At 50.0% G+C, this 23,513-nt stretch overlaps 1 protein-coding gene across 1 annotated transcript in view; it reads right to left on the reverse strand.

Moving 5' to 3' along the window:
* Window positions 1–23,513, reverse strand: part of AJAP1 (adherens junctions associated protein 1) — a 133,164-nt gene that overhangs the window by 11,651 nt on the left and 98,000 nt on the right. The window contains exons 3-5 of the mRNA XM_004013763.6: window positions 8,765–8,852; window positions 6,342–6,584; window positions 4,464–4,595 (exon numbers count right to left, since the gene is read on the reverse strand). Coding sequence (XP_004013812.2) covers window positions 4,523–4,595; window positions 6,342–6,584; window positions 8,765–8,852 — 404 coding nt within the window. The 3' untranslated portion in view covers window positions 4,464–4,522. The remainder of the gene's footprint in view (window positions 1–4,463; window positions 4,596–6,341; window positions 6,585–8,764; window positions 8,853–23,513) is intronic.

Below are 23,513 nucleotides of genomic sequence, written 5' to 3' on the forward strand. Positions count from 1 at the left end.
GGGGCCAAGTGTCTTCCAAACTTACCAATATCTGCTTCTATCAGCATCTCAGGCACTTTCTTGTGGCTGAGTCATTAAAGAATCTGCCTGCAATGCAGGAGACCCCGGCTCAGTCCCTGGGTAGAGAAGATCCCCTGGAGAAGGGAATGGCGACCCACTCTAATATTCTTGCCTGAAAATCCTAGGAACAGAGGAACCTGGCAGGCTAAAGTCCATGGGGTAGGAAAGAGTCAGACACAAATGACTAACACTTTCACTTTTTCAGAATGAAAAAGCAGGTATAGAGAAGGAGTGATGGCTCCAACTCTGCACCTTGAGTAGCTGTTGGAACAGCAGTGCTGGCTTCCTGAAGAGATGATGGTCCCCTGCAAGAAGGAGAGGTCTCAGTTGCCAGGCCACCTTCCAGGCTTGCCCCAGTTCCTGCTGAAACACTGCTGCTTGCAATCAACTTGAGGGGAAGGGCTGGTTTTTTTCTGATCCAAAGGCTCAGAGCAAGAGCCTCTCAGCCTGGCATTCACCCAGGGAGAAGCAGAGAGGGAGAGGCATCCTTCCTGGAGAAGGTCACTGGCGAGGTTGTATAGCTGGTGAGGGCAGGCAGGGGAGACTCTGAGCCAGAAGGAAAAGCTGTGGCTGGAGAGAGATCTGAGCGATCAGGGATCCAGGATGAATCCTGACTTGGGAGAAACCAGTGCCCTCTGCTGCCTGGAAGGGGATGCTCCGGCTCTGTAGCCCCCAGAGCTGCAAATCACACTGGGGTCCTGGGCTTCAAGATCCGCATCAGCTTCTGAGGAACAAAGAGAGCAGGCAGTTGGCAGCAAGGCCTCCTGGAGAGTGAGCCTCTAGTTAGTTTCTCCACATACCGAAAAAGCTTCTTGCACACCGGTTTCCTTGGTGCTGGCTCTCAGCTTCGGGAGAAAAACGGCTTCCAGAAGGGTCTGGATGTTGCTTTGAAGAAAATGTTCCTTTGAATTACAGAGGCTGGATATTCTGTTAATGCATTTTTCAGAACAAAGCAGGAAGGCTCAGGTGCACTTCTTGTTTTTTTTATTAGTTATCTCTTCAGTGCGTTTTTCTGAAAATAATAATAACGCATGATTTATTTCTCACTTGCTTCGGATGCAAGAGCTTTTATGAGTTCTCAGGCTGGAATGAAGTGGCCTCGGCAAACGGGAAGATCTGAACACTGATGAGGTTTTTCTGAAGTTTACTTGCTGCATGAAAAATGACAGGAAATTAGCCAAGAGCCAATGACAGGCCTGTGTTCAAGGTCTCTTTCCTCGGAGCAGGAAAGGCCACCTCGTTTTGTCTTGCCCAGCATTCCATCAGGCTCCACTGAGGAGGAGGGTCCAAGTAAAGAGTTTGCTCGAATCTATCACAGAGGCTGAATCTAGGTAAACGGGACAAATTTCTGCCCAGGTGGGGTCACCTGTGTCCACGAGCCCTAGAATCACCATCAAGCTGCCCGCAGGGAAACAGGGTGGGCGGGGCTTGGGTCCCAGACATGCGTGTGGGTTAGCGTGAGCACACAAGACGGTGCTGTAACAAACTGCGGTAGCATCATTAAAAATGCATTTGGAGAGGCCTAACAGTTATGCAAGAGATAAATATCTTGCTGGCTCTTAAACCTTAATTAAATGTTCCAGTATTAATTGCTATTTATTTAAGGGACAATAAGAATCCCAATAAATCTGAGCCGTCTTCCTGGCTCTCCACCGCTCCATCCTCACGTCCAGGCATTAACTGTAGACATCAGGGACACTTCAAATGCGCATGCTTTCCTCCCAGTGAGTGATAAACAGCCCTTCTGACTCACGGCGAAGGGATGTGTAAGCATTTATCAAGGACTAACAAGGCTGCTCACATGGACCTCCTGGTCTGTGTCTCCGGGAGGAGTCAGCTGGAGGGAGCCACTGCCCTGAGTCCATAGGTGCTGTGGCTGAGCATGGCCAGGCTCCGCTGAGTCCTGTCGCCTCTTCTCACCTCCCCAAAATGCCCACCTGAGATCCATGGTGGGAGGGTCGAGCTCTCCAGACACAGAGGTGTCTTCCTGTAGATGGGGATGGTCCTGAAATTGATCCTCACGCAGAGTTGGAAAGTGGGGTCTGGAAACCTAGTGGAGAACATGGTCCCTGGGGCCTATCTGGGGTGGCACACTGGCAGAACCCACCTTTTAGCTTGTGCGGTCCTTCTATGTCCCAGGCTGCTAGAGAGAACTGGGCAAAGGGGACAGGAATGTCTTCTGGACCAGAGACGTGGATAAAAAGCACTTTTTCCTCCCAACCGGTTTTCTTTTAAAGTCAGGTCTGCGGCTCCCTGGTTCAATCCTTGGCCCAGACTTTTGGAGGCTCTGGGGCTGGTCTCCCAACTGCAATGCCCCCTGCTCTGCAGAGTCAGGCTGGGTGTCCCCTGCAGGGATGCCAAATCAGCTGGAAACCCCTCCCTCCTCTCCCACTACCTGACTCCCTTCCCACTTAGGGTGCTATCAGGGATGGAAAGGGGCACAGAGGCATTCCACTGGGGATAGCAGTTGAGGAAGTCTGACTGGTGGGCAGAGTGTGGCCCCAGAGTCAGGTGGCCTAGGATCACGTGGCCCCACCACTTACAACATGACTGGCCTCAGGCAAGTCACATGACCTCCCCATCCGACCTCAGTTTCCCATCTGTAAGTGGGATTGCTGAGAAGACTGAATGGGTCTCTATATGTCAAAAGTGTGCCAGTGAGCTGCCATGTGAAGGTGCCATTAGGGCAGTGTCTCCCCCCACCCTCTCTAGATGGGGGCTACTTGGAGTGGAAGGTGTGTCTACCTCAGGCCTGCAGGTCCACAGCTCTTGGAGGAAGAGAGCACAAGTCTTTGATGTGCAGGGCTAGGATCTCCCAGGTCAATGCCTTACGTATTTATGCATCTGGAAATCCCAAAGGAGATGCAGGCGCTCACCTGGCCGCCCTGCAGAGGCCTTGCCAGGCAGGCGTGAGTTCCACTGCTAACTGGGAACTTCCCCATCACTTGCTGGGTTGGAACGCCAAAGGGAGCTAGTCCGAGGCCTTAATGAGATGAGTCTTATCCGGGCAGACAAAGGTGCAAGCATCTGACGGAGAGCTGTGCCCAGGGCATCTGGCTCTTGAATGTCGGGCACAGCCCTCATCTCACCTGCTTGGCCTACACATCTCAGCAAAGGCCTCTGTGTGAATAGGGGGTCAATTTCCATTTTAACCTCATTATATTCCTTCACCCATTGGCTAAACATAGTGCTAATCCGGTCGTTCTGGCTTCAGGACAAAAGCGAGGAATGGACATTTGATGTGGAACAAATATACAATTCGCTAGGGCTGGGATTATGAACTGATTGATTGATACCTGCTTCTCCAAGTAGCTGGGCCCCCTGACCCCTCAGAGGTGCTGTAAGCAGAGGCCTCTGAGGGTCCTGTGTGCTCCCTAAGAAGATGAGGTACACCTCAAGAAGCCCCGGGCACTTCTCCAATTCTGACAATGACATTTCCCACTCAGTCCCCACATCAGAAGGTGAGAAAAAGTAAAGGAAAAAAATTTTTTCAAATATAGATAACCCTAAAAACTAGATTCCCTGCTCCTGGAAGGGATGTGATGTCATGCTTAGAGAGAAGATCCGGAGGAAAAAAGATGTTCTCTGTGGATCAACAAGATGTCATCCTTTGAAAACCCTAGCATCAAACAAGAAAAAAAAAAAAAAAAAAACCAAAAACCCCAGTCACCTCAATTGACTGTTCGTCCAGAATGTGCAGTCACTAGGGGGGCGACGAGATGCTCTTCCCCCCACAGCAGCCTGTGTGTTCAGGAGGTTCAGCACAGAAGAAAGCAATTTAATGTCAGCATTAAAGTCAATATCATTGAAAGCAAACCAAATGTTCCTATCCAGCAGAGCGTGGCAAATTCATCCCTGTTTTGGTACCAGTCCCTGGCTTCAAATTAGTAGACGTCTCAACTCTTCACTTTCTCTCTTTATCATTTTCTTTCTTATCTCTTATTTTTATATTTCGAAATTGTATTTTAATTCCACTCAGTGTTCTCTCTCCCACCCCCTCATAGAGACGGGGTGGCGGCATGGTGTCTGCCCACTGGGCTGGGGCTCTGATCTCCTCTTGTTTGGGGAAGTGAGGGGTGTACTTATAGCTTGTTTCCAGAACTGGGGTCCCCTGCCCTACAGGGCTTCCTGGGAGATGGAGCGGCATGGGCAGGACTGAACAAGATTGCAGAGAAGGGGTTCCTGAGTCTGTCACTCCCTCCCACCGGGATGTGGGGGCATTTCTAACGAGTGCAGCAGAGAGACCACGCGCCCAGCCCTCTGGTTTGCATCCAGGGCAATGATGCCCTTGCTGAGACCCACCTGCCATGTCCAGACAGGCTCCCAGTATTCCAGAGGAGAGATGGGGGGAGGGGTGTGGGGGTGGGGAAAATCAAGCAAGGTCCAGTAAGAGAGGTACGTACCATAAAACAGACACATGGCGTCTGCCCTGCCCCCAGGAGGTAAAAAAGACTTCGGCCAGTCAGCAGGAGATTTCAAACCATTTCTCAGACACAAAGGCCACAGGAATAAGATGCCGATCAGAAGAAGAGGGCCTGTAGCAAGCAGAAAAATGGGCTTGCAAGGGCTCATATGTAAAACCTGACAGGCAGGCTGGATGGGACCTGTTGCAGAAAACTGGCTTCTCCAGGCAAAAGGAACTCCCAGAAGGTGATGCTTCACCTGGCCTGGACGCACTGGCCACCTCTCCCTGTGTTGGCCTGTCCTCCCTTCCACTCTGAGAGGCTTAAGAGGACACACAGTCCAGGGGCTCCGTGCATAGGACGAATCCGGTGAGGATGCACAAAGATGCTATGTCTGGATTTCAGTCTTTCATTTGCAGTACGAGTGTAAATTCAGCATCTCTGTCTCTGAGATCAGAGATTCCACCCACTTTACTGCACCTTCTGGAGAGGGCAGGGCCTGATGCCTAAAATGCCGCTTGCCCCCAGTTATTTTGTCCCCTTTGAGACTGAGCTAATGTTTCCCAGAGCCAGTGAAAACCAACAGAGCGTCACTTTTGGCCCCAACGCAAGAAGCGGTTCCCTCCAGGGCATTCACACCAGCCAGCTGTGCCCACTATGCACATGGACAGGGTTCTCCCAGGACATGGGAGCAGAGAGGGAGACACAGTGAAACACCAGGACCCAGCCACTCCCTTTTCCTCCTCCCCGCAAGCCTGAGGTTCTGGGTGGCCAAGATTCATATCCAAATAGGCACACAGGCATTCAATGAAATGGTTTGAAAGTTTTTTCTCCAATTCTTTGTGAACTCGGCCTTCTAGAAGGCTGGGATGCAACCCACAGGCTCCCCAGTGTAGTCGAGTAAAAGCAAAGTAGTTCAGAGGGAGGGTCCTGGGGTTTCTGCTCTCTCTTCTCCCCTGGGGAGGGAATATCTTAGACAGAACATACAGTAGAGTCCGACATGGAGATACCAGGACAGGAGCAGCAGGGAGGTGTCTAAGGAACACCTCCTTGCTCTCCAGGACAGGACAAGGCCAACATGAGTCACAGGCACAACAGTTGAAGGCTCCCCTGAGTCTCCTCGACCTGGATTCTGGGAGGAGCCCGGTAGGGCACCTTGGGCCGTGTCCCTGGTCACCACTCCTGTCACTGACCCCATGCCCCTCAAGTCAGCCTGCTGTTCTGCTCATTTCTTCCTAAGATCTTTAAGTCGTTGGAGAATTGTTTCTCTTTTAATTTATAAAATGATGCATGAATGTGTACTCATTTAGAAAAAAAAAAATAGCTTATTGATATTTTAATCTAATTCCGGATAAACCTTCAGAAGCTGACTCAAGGGTTTCTTAAATATTCCCAGTGATGGTTTTAGAGACATGTCTTCTTTGAGGGATTACATATGACTCATTAAAAAGAGCATTTAATAACCAGGAGTCTGCTTGGTGTTTGATATTTCTGTCAGATTTGCTGCTGACATTTTAGTGATGGGGTTCACAGATATTGACTGGGGAGGGAGGGACCCATCACGATTTGTTGATATTTTGGAGGCTTGATTGAGACTAAGAGGCTGGTTCTGGGCTCTGAGCTATCTGCTCAGCTTCCAACATGTGGGATCCAGGACCAAGCAAGACAGGTCCATCCACTGGCCAAGTGCAGGGGTCCAGATGTGAACCCTGGCACCTTAGTACATCTACTCTGCGCCTCTTGTCTCAACTCAGCAAATGAGCTGCCTTCATGTGCCCTGACCACATAAAGAGCTGAGAAAGCTGCCTGACACCCATCCACAGACCCGGCATCCCCAAAAGGGGGCAGCGGCCAACTCTGGCTCGCGCCTGCGCTTACCGGTTCCCATTAAATGTGGACTTGTACTCCCCGGCCGGGTGCAGCGTCTCGTCAGTGTAGACGGGCACGGATGCCCGGACACACTCGTGGGAACACTGGAGGGTCTCGTTGTAGGCCGTGAAGATGTCCAGACTGCTGGGCACTCGGGCAGGTGTGAAGTCTGTCAGGTTCTGGCAACTCTCCTCCTGATGGTTCGTCTTCCGCTGGTGGCTGTTCCTTCGTGGGTTCCCACTCTGCGCACAGCTGGGGGAGAGAGAGGTCAGGGTGGGGGTCGGAGTCGGGGTGGGGGACTCGCAGGTGCAGAGACCCATCAGCATCTCCCGCCGCCCTGACCCTAAGGAAACTTCACCTCCAGGCATTAATTAGACATCATCTAATAGTAATTCCCAGCCTCTTCAGAAAAATCAACCACAAGCAATGGGCTCTTTTTTAAAAATAAAATAAAATTTGAATTTTAGATGCTGCCATTATTGCAGTAAGGATTAAGAAGTGAGGAGTGGAGTTGTGTTATTGGGGAGCGGAGGTCTGGTTTGGCCAAGGAATGTCAGCCGGGTGGTGGTACTGACTCAGTTTCCCCAGGAATGCCTAGATGGTATGAAAATGATGATCGTGGGGAAGGCTCTGTGCACAGGTCAGGGCGGCCATGGTTCTTGTGGAGTGGACCCCATAATTGTCTCTGGGGAGAGATAAGACTGGGAACTCTCATCCTCAGCCTCTCCTCTGGCCAGGCTCACAAGCTGGAAATGAAAGCAGATCGTTTGGGTCTATGAAGAAGACTGTGTTTGTGCCCGTGGGTACCTGCCTTTGTCCCCTGTTCTTTTGGGCCACAGAGGCTTTCAGACTCTGTGTAGACTGCACACATGGGTCCCACCCTGTTGACCAAGGGATTTGATCGAAAAGGTGCACAGGGACCCTTCCCGGCTCCAGGAATCACCTCTAGGGCAAGTTCACAAGGATGGAAGTGGCATGCCCATGAAGGAGGAGATTTGAGGGGTCATGGTTCTCATCAGCTCATCAGTTCTCCTTTTCTACCCACTTCACAGCTCAGAGCCTTTGCAGAGTGAGTGGGCTGCAAGGGGCAGGGCTTCATGAGCCTGTCCCCATATAAATTGTGTTAATTCCCTGCCTCTTCTCAACGAGAAATATCCCTATAGCTGGCAGGGAAGACCACCCATAAATGAAGGTGAGAAGATGGACGTGAAAGCCAAGTGACCCCCCCCCGCCACCCCACTCACCAATGTCATGGAACCACTTATTCTCCCTGCTGGACTGTCTTCCCCAAAAGACTTTGAAGGTCTGCTGCAAACCCCAAAGTGTGGGAAAACCAAGACAAAGCTTGTTGCCTATTACAGCATCACAGTCTGCCACCTCCTTGGTGGGGAGGGGATTTCACCATCAAGACAGCCAGTGGGATCGGACCTGCTGAGCATCCATGTGGTCCAGGGACCTGGAGCCCCTTCTCCAACCAGCCAGCCCTGCCCAAGACACGCTGCTGAGAGCTGATCATTATCTTCTCTATCTCCCCCAGAAAACACCCCAGGTCCAGGGTTTGCAGGCCATCAGGAGCTTTAAGACCTCCCTGGGCTGTTCCAGGGTGGTACCTCTCCACACTTTGATCTCTGTAATCCTGGAGGCTGGCTTTCTCTCACATTTCCTCAAGTCTCTGTTACCCAGAGGCTTGGGGCACTTCCCTCCCACAAACCTGTGACTTCCTACCAAGGTCGGCAGGGGGATGATTTGCGTCCAAGGTGCTTTGGCCTTGATGTTAAGAGGAGCCTCGCTAGCTGGAGGAGAGACTGTAGGCGGACAGGGGCCCAGGAGGCGTGCGGGCAGTGGGGTCAGCTGGCAGCCCCCGGATTCTCCCAGGGGTGTAGCAGGTGTGTACACCCAGCAAGGCCAAGCTCAAAGTAGGCCAATTTCCAGGAGGAAATAGGCGAAGATGGGCTGCCTGGAGCAAAGAAGTAACCTAGTTCAGCAGACACAGAGTGACTGAGATAGGAAGGCCGGGGACGGCAAGGGGCCAGCAGGGACCCCAGCCAGGCTGCTTGTATGAAATAAGGAAAACCAAACTGAGCTGTGAGGGGGACATTCAGAGGGGTGCTAGGATCTGAGAGATGGACTTCAGGAACAGGCTACCTGCTGCCTAAGGAATTAAGCAAAGCAGGCTGGGCTTGTGCCCTGCAGGGAAAGCCACCGGGAGAGCACTGTCAGGGAACAACCCCTCCCATTGGGTGGCCGAGCTGCCCTGGCAAAGGTGAGTGGGTTGAGCAGAGCAGGAGCTGTGTGGCACTCTCCACCCAAGAGAAATGATTCCCTGGTCTGTGAGCTGAGATGGGGTTGAGAAGCAAGAACTCTCTGTGTGTGCTTCCCCAGGGACCCCCACTGACCCCTGTTACCCAGCCAGAAGGGCCGAGGGTCCTTACCAGTTTTTTAAGACAAGAGTTGTAATCAGAGCAGCTATGACCATGATGAGGGAGACGGTGATGGTGATGATCTGATGGACGGCCAAACCTGGAAACAGAAAAGGAGGAGGGGAGCCGTGAAACCAGAGGCATGAGATGAAGGGGCCCAGGAAAGGACAGGGAGGAGGGGCCTGTCCCATCAACTCAGCCCTGAACACGAGGTCCAGTCACATGTTGAGAAGCCCTGCAAGGGGGTCCACGTCGATGGGGTCTCATGGGACCAGGTCAGATTGGTTTTCTGCCCACATGGAGGTGCTGCCAGATGCAGTGGGTACCAGGGCTGTTTTCACCTGGAGCCAGGGAAGGGAGGCCCCAGCCTGGCCTCTCTCAGGCCCTGAGAAATGACTCAGCCCTTGGGCAGCTGTGCCCTTTCTTGCACCTGCTGAGCCCTTCACCTGGCACAGGTAAGCTCTGGCACCACTCCTTTCTCTCCTCCCAGCCTGGGTAAGTTCTGTTCCTTGTGTCTGGGAACCAGGGAAGCTGGCCTGCTGGTGGGAGCAGGGTTTGCCTAGATGCAGGAGGAGCCGGGACAGCCCAGGATTTATTGGGAAGGGAGGGAAGAGAGGCAGGTGACATTGTTGTAGATTCAGGCACTTGGGTCACTGGAGAGCATCTTCATCTTTCCAGATTCCTCTCCAAGAAGTTCACAGCCAGATGAGCTTCCAGGGAATAAGAGATCCAGGCCCAGCAGGTGATGCTTCCTAAAGTCCCAGAGAAGGATCTGCAGCCTGGCCTCCAGGTCCTGTCTCCTCTTGTGTGTGTTATACACCATGGGGGGAGGAGGCAGGGGAAACAGCAGACAGGGACAGAAGGACTGGCCACTCCAGGAGCAGAGCAGCCACAGCCCCGAATGAGAGCGGTCTGAACCCCACACAAGGGCCAGGATGGCAGAGGACAAGAATGGTCTGTACTGTCCCTCTGTCCATCCACCCCCATCCCCTGCATCACCTTCCATCAACCACAGATGCAGGGAGAGGGAAAAAAGACAGGTTGGCAACACTTCTGATCCCTTCCCATGTAACTCATCTTTACATCATTCCAGGGACACTAGGGTTGAATCCTCTGGTCAGTGAGGTCCACCTGGAAGGTCCAGGACTCTGGTCCTGCTCTTCTCCCATCATCAAGAACCACACCTGAGGAGCTGGGGGCTAATAGCCATAAGGGGCTCTGCAGAGACCCCTGCAGGTGCAGTACCCTGCCCCCGGGAGTGCTGACTCTCTGCCGTTCTTACATCTCTGCCACTTGAGTGTCTGTCTCTCTCCACTTCTGATGTTCAGGTGCAGAGGCCACCCATCACACCTGTGGACCCTGCCAGTCCTGGAGTGAGGACACAGCATGTGTGTGGTCCAGTGTGGAGCATCTCAGAGATGTAACACTTTTCTTTGGTGGCCTCTGAAGGACACATTCACACACAGATGTTACCTCTCTGCTGAATATGATCTTCGTGGGGGGAATTGCTAATAAATGATTCAAAGCTGGCATGACCAGAAAACAAGCTCTTCCTGGCTGCCTCTCTTCCAGGCTATTTCTGTTTTTCCCCAGGAATTCCCTTCCTGAGCCCACAGAATAAGCAACACTCAGAAAACCGAAGATGTCATGGGCCTCCCTTCACTCATTCTTTTAGCCACTGATTCAAGAATCACCTATTGAGTACCTACAGCATGCCAAGTAGGGCCAGTTTTGACTAACTCAGTCATGGTGCCTGCCCTCAGGAACAGCTGGTGTGGTGCCCATTTTTAAAAGTGGCAGTGTTCACTGCTGGTTCTGACCAGTGGCTTCCCATACACCTGTGCCCAATACATGACATGTACTGCAAAGCTCTGAGCCGGTTTGCCTTCCCTCTGGGTCTGACAGATCAGTTTGACAATGGGGTTGAAAGCTACATATGCCAGTAAAGGACCACTCTTAATCTCACCACCAACAAAGTGTCCACCAGTCTCAGTAATCTCTATATTCACCAGCTTCTTCCCTGAGACCCAACTCAGACTTTGTTGGAAGAGAGAGGTTGACATGGATGTCTAGTTTAATGGATGATCAGGAAAGACGGCTGCTCAGTCTTCCCTCACCCTCCATCTACACAATCCTTCTGATTCAGTCAAGAGATGAGGATGCTGTCATGAAGAGTATGAGCTCATCCTGCATCTGTGCTTCTTGTGAAGAGAAGGAGGCTGATGATGGCGACGGTGACTATGACGGTACTGATTTTGGTGGTGACTATGACAGTATTGATGATGGTGATGGTGACTATGATTGTACTGATGTTGACGTTGATGATGGCACTGACGTTGATGATGGCGATGGTGACTATCATGGTGCTGATGTTGATGATAGTGATGATGATGATGATGGTGATTGTGCTGTTGCTGACAGTGACACTGATGATGGAAATGGTAACTGTGGAGATGATCATGGTGATGGTTACAGTGGTGGCAATGTTGATGTTGTCACTGCTGATGGTCATTGTGGTATTGCTGTTGGTGATGGTGATTTGATAACATAAATGGTGATGGTGGTGGTGATGAGGACAGTAGAGTGGTGATGATGGTAATATGATGCTGGTGATGATGATTGTGGTGTTGGTGATGGTGGTGATGATGAAAGTGGTGATGATGGTGATGTGACAGTGATAGTGGTAATGATGATGTTCCTGCTATTGCTGATGGTGATTTGATGGTGGAAACGGTGATGGTGATGATGATGGTGATGACCTCATTGATGATGATGGTATAGTGGTGATGATGGTGATGTGATGCTGGTGATGATGTTAGTGATGACGGAGGTAGTGATGATATGGTGATACTGATGGTGATAATGAAGGTGAGGGTGATTATAATGATGTTGATCATAATGACGGAGATCACAGGCATGCTCAAGTATTAGAAATTGTCAGGTGTGTATTATCTCATTTATTCTTTGCAACATCACTCAAAGGTGCATACTGTCATAATAAATATGGAACTGAAAATCATCTGGACAAGTTTGCTTAAATTCCTTGGATCACATAGAACCTGATGGCTACTAAACCCATACTAAGAGCTGTAGTATAATAGGATTTGATCTTAAACTTTCTTCATTTCCGTTTGGGCTTTGATCTCGGGTCCTTGCATCTTCCAAGACAGAGGCTGGCACCACTACCCTCTACATTCCTGGGGAGAATAATCTGCTAAATTATGGATGCTGGTGTTTAAAAGCCTCATCATCTCTTCCATGGATAGATCTCTTAAGGAGTGCTCCAGACCCATGTCAAGAGCCTCTCAGCCATCTTGGCAGGTCATATTCCCAAGTCCATGGCAAGAACTGAACCACTGTTTCTTGAGCTAAACCTGCCATTTTCTTGCGTAGGAGCATTCAACATCTATGGAGTATAAAAGAGCACACTGAATGGGAGTGAGCCAAAAGTAGTAGGGATTGGTTCAACTTCAGAGTGGAGGCACTGAGAGCTCCCTTACAAGAGCAGAACACTTTGTGGTCCATGCCCCAATGTCTGCAGGGCCAGAGAGGCTCAGGCCACCACTGGATGTGGACCCCACATACCAAGGGAATTCTTCTGTTGGGTTGAACATCTGCAGTGACCAAAGTCCTTAGAAGGGAAGAGCTCAATGACCAGCTACATCTTAGATGTTTAATTCCTTCCCACTCCCTCTGTAACTAAGGATGGGGAAAAAAACATTCATTCTCTTCGTCTGGTGAATGGAAGAAACTGATGATCAGAGGGGAAAACAGCTGGCTCAAGGAATGCCCTCATTGATGACAAGAAGACCAGAAGCCCAGCCCTCAGCCTAAGGTTCTCACGAGTCTTTGAGCCCCTGAAGAAAAAGCCCAATCTTCATCATCTTTATATCCACCCCACTCCCAACCATGCACAGACTGCCTGACACAGAACCTTGCAACAGCACCGTGTGACATATTGTGAAATTGATAACTGAAGACTAGAGAACAAAAAGCCAGGGAACAGGGAGAAAGTCAATGACATAATTCCAATGTTTGCCTTGTTCTAGAGGACCCTTTCCTGCCTTCTGTGTGAAATTTCTCCATAGGACTTGCCAAGTTAAAATTTGGAAAAAATGATATATGGGTTAATAACCAGCCAGGATCATCTGGGTGGAAGTACAACAATAATATCATGGCCATGCTCTTTGGAAAGACTGCTGTATGCCTGTCTTCACACCCATGGTCAATTTAATCCACTGCTGATCCTGCAGAGCCCAGGTGTAGGCAGTTCTCTACTCTGGAAAAATCAAACGTTAAGCTCCAAGTGAACAAATCTGTAACCACATTCTTGGGAATAAAGGTACTTAGAGGCAAACTCCTTACTGCTCCTCATGTATTTCATTTGCAAAGCAAACAGCCTTGTGCTTCCATGCCTGGCCCGTGGGTTGTGATGGGTCACTGGGTTCAGGCATAAGGGACTGATGAGTACAAGAAGACCCCACAGTCAGGATGGTTGACAAGGACCAGGCCTTTTGACACGTAGTGAGAACGATATTTGTAGGAAGCAGATTAGAAGATGTAAACCCAGTAAGGATGTCTCATCTTTTCTTCTCTTTGAGAGGTCACTCCTAAAAGGATGATAGAACTTCTCATGAGAGGCTGGGTAGTGTTTCAAGCATCTGTCTTATCATTCAGGTTCCCCAAATGCCAGGAGTTGTTTCCTCATCCGTGTAAGTCACTTAAGTCTGCACAGATCCTGGGTAGGCAAAGTTTGACATAAGGAGCCAGATGACAAATACTTTAGGTCTGGCAGGTAGCATGACCTCTGTTGCAACTTCTCAACCCAGCTGTGGATGGTATGCAACCAGTGGGCATGGCTGTGTGCCAATAAAACTTTATTTATGAAAACATACAGCTAATTTAGGTGAATAGCTGAAGGCGATGTAGCTTATCAGTTAAGAAACAGACACTCGGTTTTGAATGGTTGCTTAAAGCTGGGACTCAAACTGCAAACTTCTGGTATTTTACAACCTTCCTGCTCTATCATCAAAGATCTGGAGTCTTCTGAGACCTTCACCGTAAGTGTCAAGGTGATTTTAAAGACAGTCTATGTCTGACGCAGGATGCAGCATGCTTGGGGCTGGTGCATGGGGATGACCCAGAAAGATGTTATGGGGAGGGAGGTGGGAGGGGGGTTCATGTTTGGGAATGCATGTAAGAATTAAAGATTTTAAAATTTAAAAAATAAAAAACTAAAAAAAAAAAAATAAAGACAGTCAAGCATCTGTCTTATCAAGTGGGGCCAAAACTACCAGCAGTGGACAGCTTCGCCCTACTGGATACGTTCATGCAAAGCTGGCTTGAGAACAGATCACTCTGTGACACTCCGTTAAACAGGATTCTCGATTTTTGGAGACTAAAGATCAAGGAGAATCTTACCAGTTGAATCAATAGCCCTCAGGAATATTTCAGCCATGTGTCTATCTCAATGTTTCCTTTAAGGTTGAAAAGAAGCTTCATGGTGTGAATGATAATAAGGACCTATGTTATACAGAACAGAGAACTCTGCTCAGTGCTCTGAAATGGCCTATATGGGAAAAGAATCTAGAAAAGGGTGGATATATGTATATTAATAACTGATTCCCAAGTGATTCAGTGGTAAAGAATCCACCTGCCAAGCAGGAGATGCAGGTTCGATCCCTGAGTCGGGAAGATCCTTGGAGAAGGAAATGGCTACCCACTCCAGTATTCTTGCCTGGGAAATCCCATGGACAGGGGAGCCTAGAGGGCTACAGTCCATGGGGTCACAAAGAGAAATGACTGAGCAACTAAAAAACAAACAACATAACTGATTCACTTTGCTGTACAACAGAAACTAACACAACACTCTAAATCAACTATACTCCAACTAAAAAAAGCTTAGGGGGACCTTCCCTGGTGGCTCAGAGGTAAAAGAATCTGACTGAAATGCAGGAGATGCAGGTTTGATCCCTGGGTGGGGAAGATCCCCTGGAGGTGGAAATGGCAACCCACTCCAATATTCCTGCCTGGGAAATTTCATGGACAAAAAAGCCCGGAGAGCTACAGACCATGGGGGTCCAGAGTCAGACATTACTTAGTGACTACAGCAACAAGAGCCAATAAGAATTAATTTTTAAAAATAAAGAATGTTCAGAGCATAGAATCCTTGCATTGGGAGAGATCTTACCCCTGGGTCTGTGGACAGGGTTTTCGCTGCCACATTCACCCAACTTTTCTCCTCTCTGAATAATTTCTCTTAACACTCTCATCTTCAATGATGTTCCCTCCGGTCAGGTCTCTGGTACTCATTACATAATGCAAAAGCAGCAACATCTATGCCATAAACCTTACTGACCCTGAGCAAGGCCAGCTGTTGGGTGGGTTGTGATTGGGTTGACAAGGATGTCACCTTAAGGGAACATACACTCTATATCCTCAAGAAAGGGAGGAAAAGACAACTTACTTTCTCCTCTCCACCTTCCAAGGTCAATCTTGAATCCATCTTCAAACTCTTTGCCATTCAGACGTGGTCCCAGTGCGCAGAGCAAGCTGTGTGGGGAATCTTGCTTCCTCTTCCTGACAGGTGTGATTGTTCCTGCTAATTTAGGGGCTCTTTCTGCTCCTGGTAATTGCCACTGTATACTAATGTGCTAGGAATCAGCTGCCATCCGGATAATGAAAAATTATACCCGGAATAATGGATGGCGACAGATGGATTACCAAGCGCTGCATCAATCAATAGGGCTTTTATGGATATATTTGTGGTGGTTTGTAATAAGATCAGGTCCTGAAGATTGATGGGGAAATTGGTAATCCATCTCTGGGTCTGGATGAGTTTCTTATTAAATGCAGCTGAATCAACTGTCCATGGCAGGAACCAGCCCTTCCAGGACCTCCCTTCCAGACATGAAGGGGCAGTGGGACTCACCTGTGGGTACCTAAGGCAGGAACAAGGGCCCCGTAATTGAGGAAAAGGATAGCATTTCTGGGTTTACACTGGCTCATTTCCAAAGCAGAGCTCTCATGCACCCACATTATGGGAATCAAGACTCAGTGACAAATGGATGCAAGGATGTCTGTCTCCAGGGGTTGGATAGGTGACTGTGGTACCCAGTTCCACCACAAAGAGACCATTCCTTTACCACAAACACCACAAAGCACTGAATACACAGGACATCTTTGACAAATGGTTTCTGGCAACACTGCAGAAATTCCAGCATCCAGGTGACAGGTGAGAGGCCAGCCTCACTTTCTTGAGGAACAGTAACCACAAGGTTGAGGCTCTTTCTGAGGCAGCTGGCCACCTGGAGGGGAGCAGGCTGTTGAGAGAAAGTGCACCTTCTAAAACTGGGGTGTTCACAGAAAAAGCTACCTGCTTTGTGGTGGAGACACAAAGGCACATCATTTTCTAACTGACCCGAAAGAGCCTTCCAAGGAGTGAGTGATAAGAGAGGTTTAGAGACAAGACCGTTGAGATGACATGTCCACCCATCCAAAGTCCTTCCAGCCTGGGGCAGGACGTCAGCAAAGAGCACAGAGGCTCACCCAGGAAACGGCTGTGCTGACACCTCAAGGAATCACCCCAAAGGACCTCAGAGCCTGACTGCAGCAGTGGTCCTGGGCCAGGAATATCAGGCTGGGTCCAGAGACACAGGGGACATGTGTGGTCCCACTAGCATCTAAAGGGTGGACATCAAAGATGCAGGCAGAGATGCAGATGTAGAGAATGGTCATATGGACACCACAGGGGGAAGGGGGTGGGACGAGCTGGGAGAGCAGCGCTGATGTATATGCACTGTGAATGCATACTCAGTTGCTTCAATCATGTCCGACTCTGCAACGCTATGGACTGTAGCCCGCCAGGCTCCTCTGTCCATGGGATTTCCCAGGCAAGAATATTGGAGTAAGCTGCCATTTCTTCCTCCAGGGGATCTTCCTGATTCAGGGATCAAATCGGTGTCTCCTGCAGCTCCTGCAATGCGGTGGATTCTTTACCAGTGAGCCTTTGGAGAAGCCCATATATATACCACCATGTGTAAAATAGAGAGCTAGTAGGAAGTTGCTGTGTAGCACAGGAAGCTCAGCTCAGTGCTCTGTGATGACCTAGAGAGGCGGGATGTGGGGGGTGGGGTGGAGGGTCAGGAGGGAGAGGATATATGTATACATATAGCTGATTCACTTCGTTATACAGCAGAAAGCAACACAACATTGTAATAACAATTATCCTCCAATAAACAACAACAACAACAACAACAACAAACCCAGAAGCCAGCAGAAATCCAATAATGCACAGGATAGCCTCATGAGAAAGAAAGACCTGGACCCAAATGTCAACTGTGCTGAGGCTGTCTGCAAAGAGAAATGGGTGAACAAGACACGGGCGTCCACCTCTCAAACCCCCAGCAGACTATCTGCACTGACTCCTGGGGACACCATCACTGAGGCAGCATGCAGCTGGCGGGTAAGAAACGCCCCAAGATGACACCCTCTGGGGCTGCACCATGAGGAATGTGGTTCTTCCCCATCAAGTCTCTTCTCCCCCTAGTCTTGTCCCCATGCAGAGCAGAGATAGGACTGGCAGCGAGGGTGCAGGACTGATGTGGGGGCTGTAGAGCTGATCCACCCAGTGATTGTGCTGGCGGCGATACCACCCATGCTTCTCAGTGAATGAGTTCCCGTGCAGCTCAGCAACCCCTCCCCTGCAGAAGTGGGCACAAAAATGCTCCCCATTTCCATGGGGAGATAGCGCAGAGCAACCTGGGAGGTCCCCAAGGCCACTCTCAGATTCAATAACTCCCTATAAGGACCCACAGCATTGAGCAAAGCTATTAAACTTGTTACAGTTTATGACAGCTCAATGCTACAGATTAAAATCAGCAATAGGAAGAGTGTGGGAGAGACCAGTGGCCTCCAACCATTCTGCCAATGGAGGTGTGGACAGCACGATGCTTCCCAGTGACCACAGTGACAATATGCACAGGGTATGCTCAGCCACTGAAGCTCCTCCAAGCCTGAGTGTCCAGTCCTGTTGGGGCTTGGTCATGTCTACAAAGCTGACTTCCTGTGACGCTGGCTGTGGTCTCTAGCCCATCCAGAGGTCAAGCTGACATAGTAGCCTACAGTCCCAGCCTAAATCACCTTGTTAGCACAGGCTATATGCCCAGTTCAAGACCCCAGGTAAACAAAGACCTTCATATCAGGCAGCACACTCCTGAAGCTGAAGGGTGACCTCCCAGGAGGTAGGACCAAGAGCTTTTCTTTGAGCAAGCTTAACCCTTTTTGCACATATAGCAGAGACTCAGCAAACACGGGACTCAGACCCAAGCAGGCTTATTCTCAGCCTGCACTGTTAGCTGGTGCCCTGCACAGCCCTCTGGAGAATGGCAGTCCTCTCTCTGCATGGGAGGTCAGTGTCTGTGGAGACACAGTCCTGGGATGACACCCACTCTGCAGTCCAGAGTCTTCAAAAGGGACTTGACCTTGAATGACATCCCCTGACACTGGGCTCAACTAAAACTGTTCCATCCACATTGTCCATATCTGGGAGCAAGTTTCTCAGTAGAGAACTTCCTTCATTTTTGGACTTGAACTAGAGAACCCAGTGCTGCAGATGCGGAGACAGAGGGAGCCTGGAACCTAACACGGTCACGTGGATGTCAGATCCAAACCCCAGAGAACACATCCAGCCACCTTCACTCTTCTCAGCACTGTCTTCTGAGCCAGGTCTCAGCTCAGTCCCTTCTCAGCCCCAGGGCCAGCTCTGCCCATTCAGACCTGGGATCCATGCAAGAGTGGGGTTTGGGGCATAGCAAGCTTCAGGAGACCCCACTCACGGGCAGCAGGGTTTGCTCCAGGTTATGGGGTTGGCTTGTCCCCCTCAAGTGCAGATGTTGAAGTTCTGTCTCCCCCACCTCCCTAGAATATGGCCTTGTTTGCAAATAGGGTCCTTGGAGATGCAATTAGTGACTTCATTCACACTGGAGTCAGGTGGCCCCTACTCCCATGTGACTAGTGTCCTTGTAAACAGGGGGCATGTGGACACACACACGGGGGCAGACTGCAGTGATGCTGCCAAGAGCCATGGATCTGCTCAGGGCCAGGAGGGAGCCTGGAAGGAGGCCCATAATGGATGCTACCGTGGTTCCAAGAGAGCCACTGATGGATGCTTCTGTGGTGCCTTCAGAGGCAGCAGAGCCACACAGACACTGGCCTCGACTTCTGGCCTGCAGGGTACTGAGAGGATAGACTCTGCTGTGTAAGCCTCCCCCTCCCCCCAATCTGTGGGTCTGTGTCATGGGGACCCCAGGAATCGACTGCACCTTCTGACCTTTGTGGCACTCAGGCAAACTGGGGAGGGAGGTGTCAGTAGGGTCAAGAAACCCAGAGCCCTCACCCTGTGATCCGCTTCACAGATGACTGCAAAGCCATGGTCTCAATTTCTTTTTTCCTCCCTTGCTTCATGCCCTTCAGTCAGTCCCCTGACAGGGCCATCACAAAGGGAGGGGACCATGTGCCCAAAGCTGTGATCATTTTTTTTTAATGTTTCTACTTTATTTATTTTTAAAGATCTGTTTTTATTTATTTTGTTTACTTTTCATGCCACATGACACATTGGATCTTAAGTCTCCTGACAAGGACTTGAACGCATGCCCCGCCCCCCACACACACATTAAGAGTGCAAGGTCTTAACCACTGGACCACTGGGGAAGTTCCCAAGCCCCCATCTTAACCATACACTTCACCAGTCCCATGATAGCCAACAGGGGACAGGTGACGTCTCTCTGTATTGGGTTGAATAGTCTCCCCCTAGAACTCATGCCCCCCAGAACCTCAGAATATGCCCTTATTTGGAAATCGGGTCTTTACAGATTTAATGAATTACATAAGGATCTGGAGATGATGTTACCCTAGATTCAGGGCGGGCCCTCAACACAGTGGCTGGTGTCCTTACAAGACACACAAGAGAAGAGGACACAGAACAAGGGAGAAACACATGTGAAGACAGGGGCAAGGGAAGGAGGGATGTGGCCAAGGAGCTGTGGCCACCAGGAGCTAGAGCAGATGAGGAGCATCCTCCCCAGAGCTGTGGAGGGAGCAGGGCCCTTCAGACACTGGATCCTAACCTCCAGGCTGTTGAGAACACCTTTCTGTTACTTTATGCCCCAGCCTGTGCCCCAGGACACAGATACACTGGTTTTGCCTCAGTTTCCTCATTTACAAAAAGATGCAGGAGGAAATGATGTTCCCCCAATGGCTCAGCAGTAAAGAAGCCACCTGCAAAGCAGGAGCTACAGGAGACGCAGGTTAGATCCCTGGGTCGGAAAGATCCCCTGGAGGAGGGCATGGCAACCCACTCCAGTACTCGTCTGGAGAATCCTGTGAACAGAAGAGCCTGGCAGGCTACAGTCCATGAAGTTGCAAAAGAGTTGGACATGACTGAGCAAGGGATCACAGGAGGAAGGTTTATTCAGGGGATGTAGGCAGCCTTTACACTTCTCTGCTGGCTCAGACAGTAAGGAATTTGCCTGTAATGCGGGTGACCAGGGTTCGATCCCTGGGTTGGAAGATCCCCTGGAGGAGGACACAGCAACCCACTCCAGTATTCTTGCCTGGAGAATCCCCATGGACAGAAGAGCCTGGTGGACTACAGTCCATGGGGTCGCAAAGACTTGGACACACCTAAGAGACTAAGCACAGCACATAGTACCCAGGCAGTCTTTAGCTGCTGTCTCCTTAAGGGCAGGTGTCTTTCCTGGCAACAGTGAGGCTGGTCCTCCTTCCACCCTGGAAGCAAATTCCTTCCAGAGAGGGACTCAGCTGGCCTGCTGAGGGGCTGAAATCCTGTGCCCCTGCTCCTGGGGTCCCTGATACCACACCAGCACGACAAAGCCTTAGGGCAGAGGTCAGAAAACTGGGACACATCTGGCCCACTGCCTGACACCGTAAATAAACTTTTATTGGCACAAGGCCACGTCCATTCATTTACATATTGTCTAGGGCTGCCTTTATGCTACAATGGTAGAGTTGAGCAGTGTGGCTGAAATCCTAAAATACTTTCTATGTGCCCCTAGGGGACAGCTGAAATCCCAGAGTGGGCACCACAGTGCATGTGGCATGACTGGGGTGAGGAGCAGTGAACAGTTGGGGAAAGCAAGGGGTGACCAGCATACCCTTTGATCACGTGTCTCTCCTGCTGCATGACCACACGGGTTGGAGGGTTGAGCCATAGGGTCGCCACTTTCAGAGGGTTTTGAACTGGATTCAATGGCTATGCACATGGGTTGCCCACGGAAGCTAGGGCCTATCCACCTGGCCGCTCGACCAAATTTCGATTCAGTGGGCAGCAGTGACCAGGATGTTGTCACTGCTGGCCCAGGAAATGTGCCCCCAGCCTGGGGCCCTGGCCAGCCAGACACAGGGGTCAGATTTACTCGTTCACAGGCAGGATCATTTCCCACAGAAAAGCGAGTCCCTAGGGAGATACAAACTGTGGAAAATTCTTAAAGAGATAGGAATACCATATCATCTTACTTGCCTCCTGAAAATCGGCATGCAGGTCAAGAAGCAACAGATAAAACAAGACATGGAAAAACGGACTGGTTCAAAATTGGGAAAAGTGTACATCAAGGCTGTATATTGTCACTCTGCTTATTTAACTTCTATGCAGAGTACATCACGCAAAATGCCAGGCTGGATGAAGCAAAAGCTGGAATAAAGATTGCTGGGAGAAATATCAATAACCTCAGATATGTAGATGATGCCACTTCAATGACAGAAAGAGAAGAGAAACTAAAAAACCTCTTGATGAGGGTGAAAGAGGAGAGTGAAAAGCTTGCTTAAAACTCAACATTCAAAAAACTAAGATCATGGCATCCGGTCCCATCACTTCATGGCAAATAGGGAAAATGTGGAAATAGTGACAGAATTTATTTTCTTGGGCTCCCAAATCACTGCAGATAGTGACTGCAGCCAAGAAATTAAAAGATGCTTGCTCCTTGGAAGAAAAGCTATGACAAACCTAGATAGCATATTAAAAAGCAGAGACATCATTTTGCTGACAAAGGTAGGTATAGTCAAAGCTATGATTTTTCCAGTAGTCACATATGGATATGAGAGTTGGACCATATAGAAGACTGAGTGATGAAGAACTGATGTTTTTGAACTGTTATGTTGGAGAAGACTCTTGAGAGACCTTTGGATTGCAAAGATCAAACCAGTCAACCCTAAAGGAAATCAACCCTGAATAATTCATAGGAAGGGCTGATGCTAAAGCTGATGCTCCAATATTTGGCCATCTGATGTGAAGAACTAGCTCATTGGAAAGGCCCCTAGTGCTGAGAAAGATTGAGGGCAGGAGGAGAAGGGGGCAACAGAGGTTGGATGGTTGGATGGCATCACTGATCCAGTGGACATTAGTTTGAGCAAGCTCCGGGAGGTAATGGAGGACAGGAAGCCAGGTGTTCTGCAGTCCATGGAGTTGCAAAGAGTCGGACATGACTTAGCAACTGAACAACAAGGGGAGACGCAAAACACACAGCTAGGATGGAGTCCAAAACTTCCAGGCAGCGTGCACACTGGGGCTGCTCAAATGTGTCACTGCCCCCCCTCCCGTGCTATTCCCTAATCCCCTCCAGAACCTGCGGACTCACAACATATACACATGCACAAGCACACAAGGCATTCTGTGGATACACACACACACAGGCACACACGCACGCATGCTGAATTTACTGCTCGTCTCATTGATGAACAGAAGCAGCTGACATTCAGCTTTGAGCTCAGTAGCTAACATGGAAATGACCCATTTCCTTCATTGAACTCCCAACCGCATTAGAATATTCCAACAAAGGACAGCAGGCTGGGATGGGGTGTAGGCGGGCAGCCAGTATTGCCTGAAGCTAAGGAGGGGTGAGGGGCCAGGGAGGGACACACACTAGGCGCCCATCAGCCAGCACTGCTGAGAGCGCACTGTGCAGCAGGAGCTCTGGGTCCCACATGTCAGCTGCAAAGTCTGTGACCGGATTACTCACCAGTGGAACCAGCACCCACCATCAGGATGGGGTCTATATTTAGCCCATAAAACAGTAAATGGCTCAAACCTCCAGGCAAACAGTGAGGCCTGCCTGCCCCTCCTTTCAGAACCATCTTCACAGGGTCACCGGCACATTTCTGTTCTGTAGACCATGTGCCTGGAACTCCCAGGGGTCCAGACCAGGAGGTGGAGCGCAGTAGGTGTGCAGAGGACAGTAGTTCCCATCCCAGTAGGTGATTGTGACCGGGCAGAGGCTCAGGCCACGTTCCTGGCACAGGACAAGGCTGGGCGTGGCCCAGAGCAGACTCACAGTGTAGCACATTCCCAGTAACAGAAGGATGTGAGAGTTGGACCATAAAGAAGGCTCAGTGCCAAAGAACTGATGTTTTCCAATTGTGGTGCTAGAGAAGACTCTTGAGAGTCCATTGGACAGCAAAGAAATCAAACCAGTCAATCCTAAAGGAAGTCAAACCTAAATATTGGATGGACTGATGCTGAGGTTCCAATACTTTGGCCACCTGAATTGAAGAGCCAACTCATTGGAAAAGACCCTGATGCTGGGAAAGATTGAGGGCAGGAAGAGAAGGGGACGACAGAGGATGGTATGGTTGGACGGCATCACTGACCCAGTGGATATGTCAGTCAGTCAGTCGGTTCAGTCGCTCAGGTGTGTCTGACTCTGAGACCCCATGACCTGCAGCACCCCAGGCCTCCCTGTTCATCACT

The sequence above is a fragment of the Ovis aries genome, chromosome 12, assembly GCF_016772045.2.
Source record: "Ovis aries strain OAR_USU_Benz2616 breed Rambouillet chromosome 12, ARS-UI_Ramb_v3.0, whole genome shotgun sequence".
Lineage (NCBI taxonomy): Eukaryota > Metazoa > Chordata > Mammalia > Artiodactyla > Bovidae > Ovis > Ovis aries.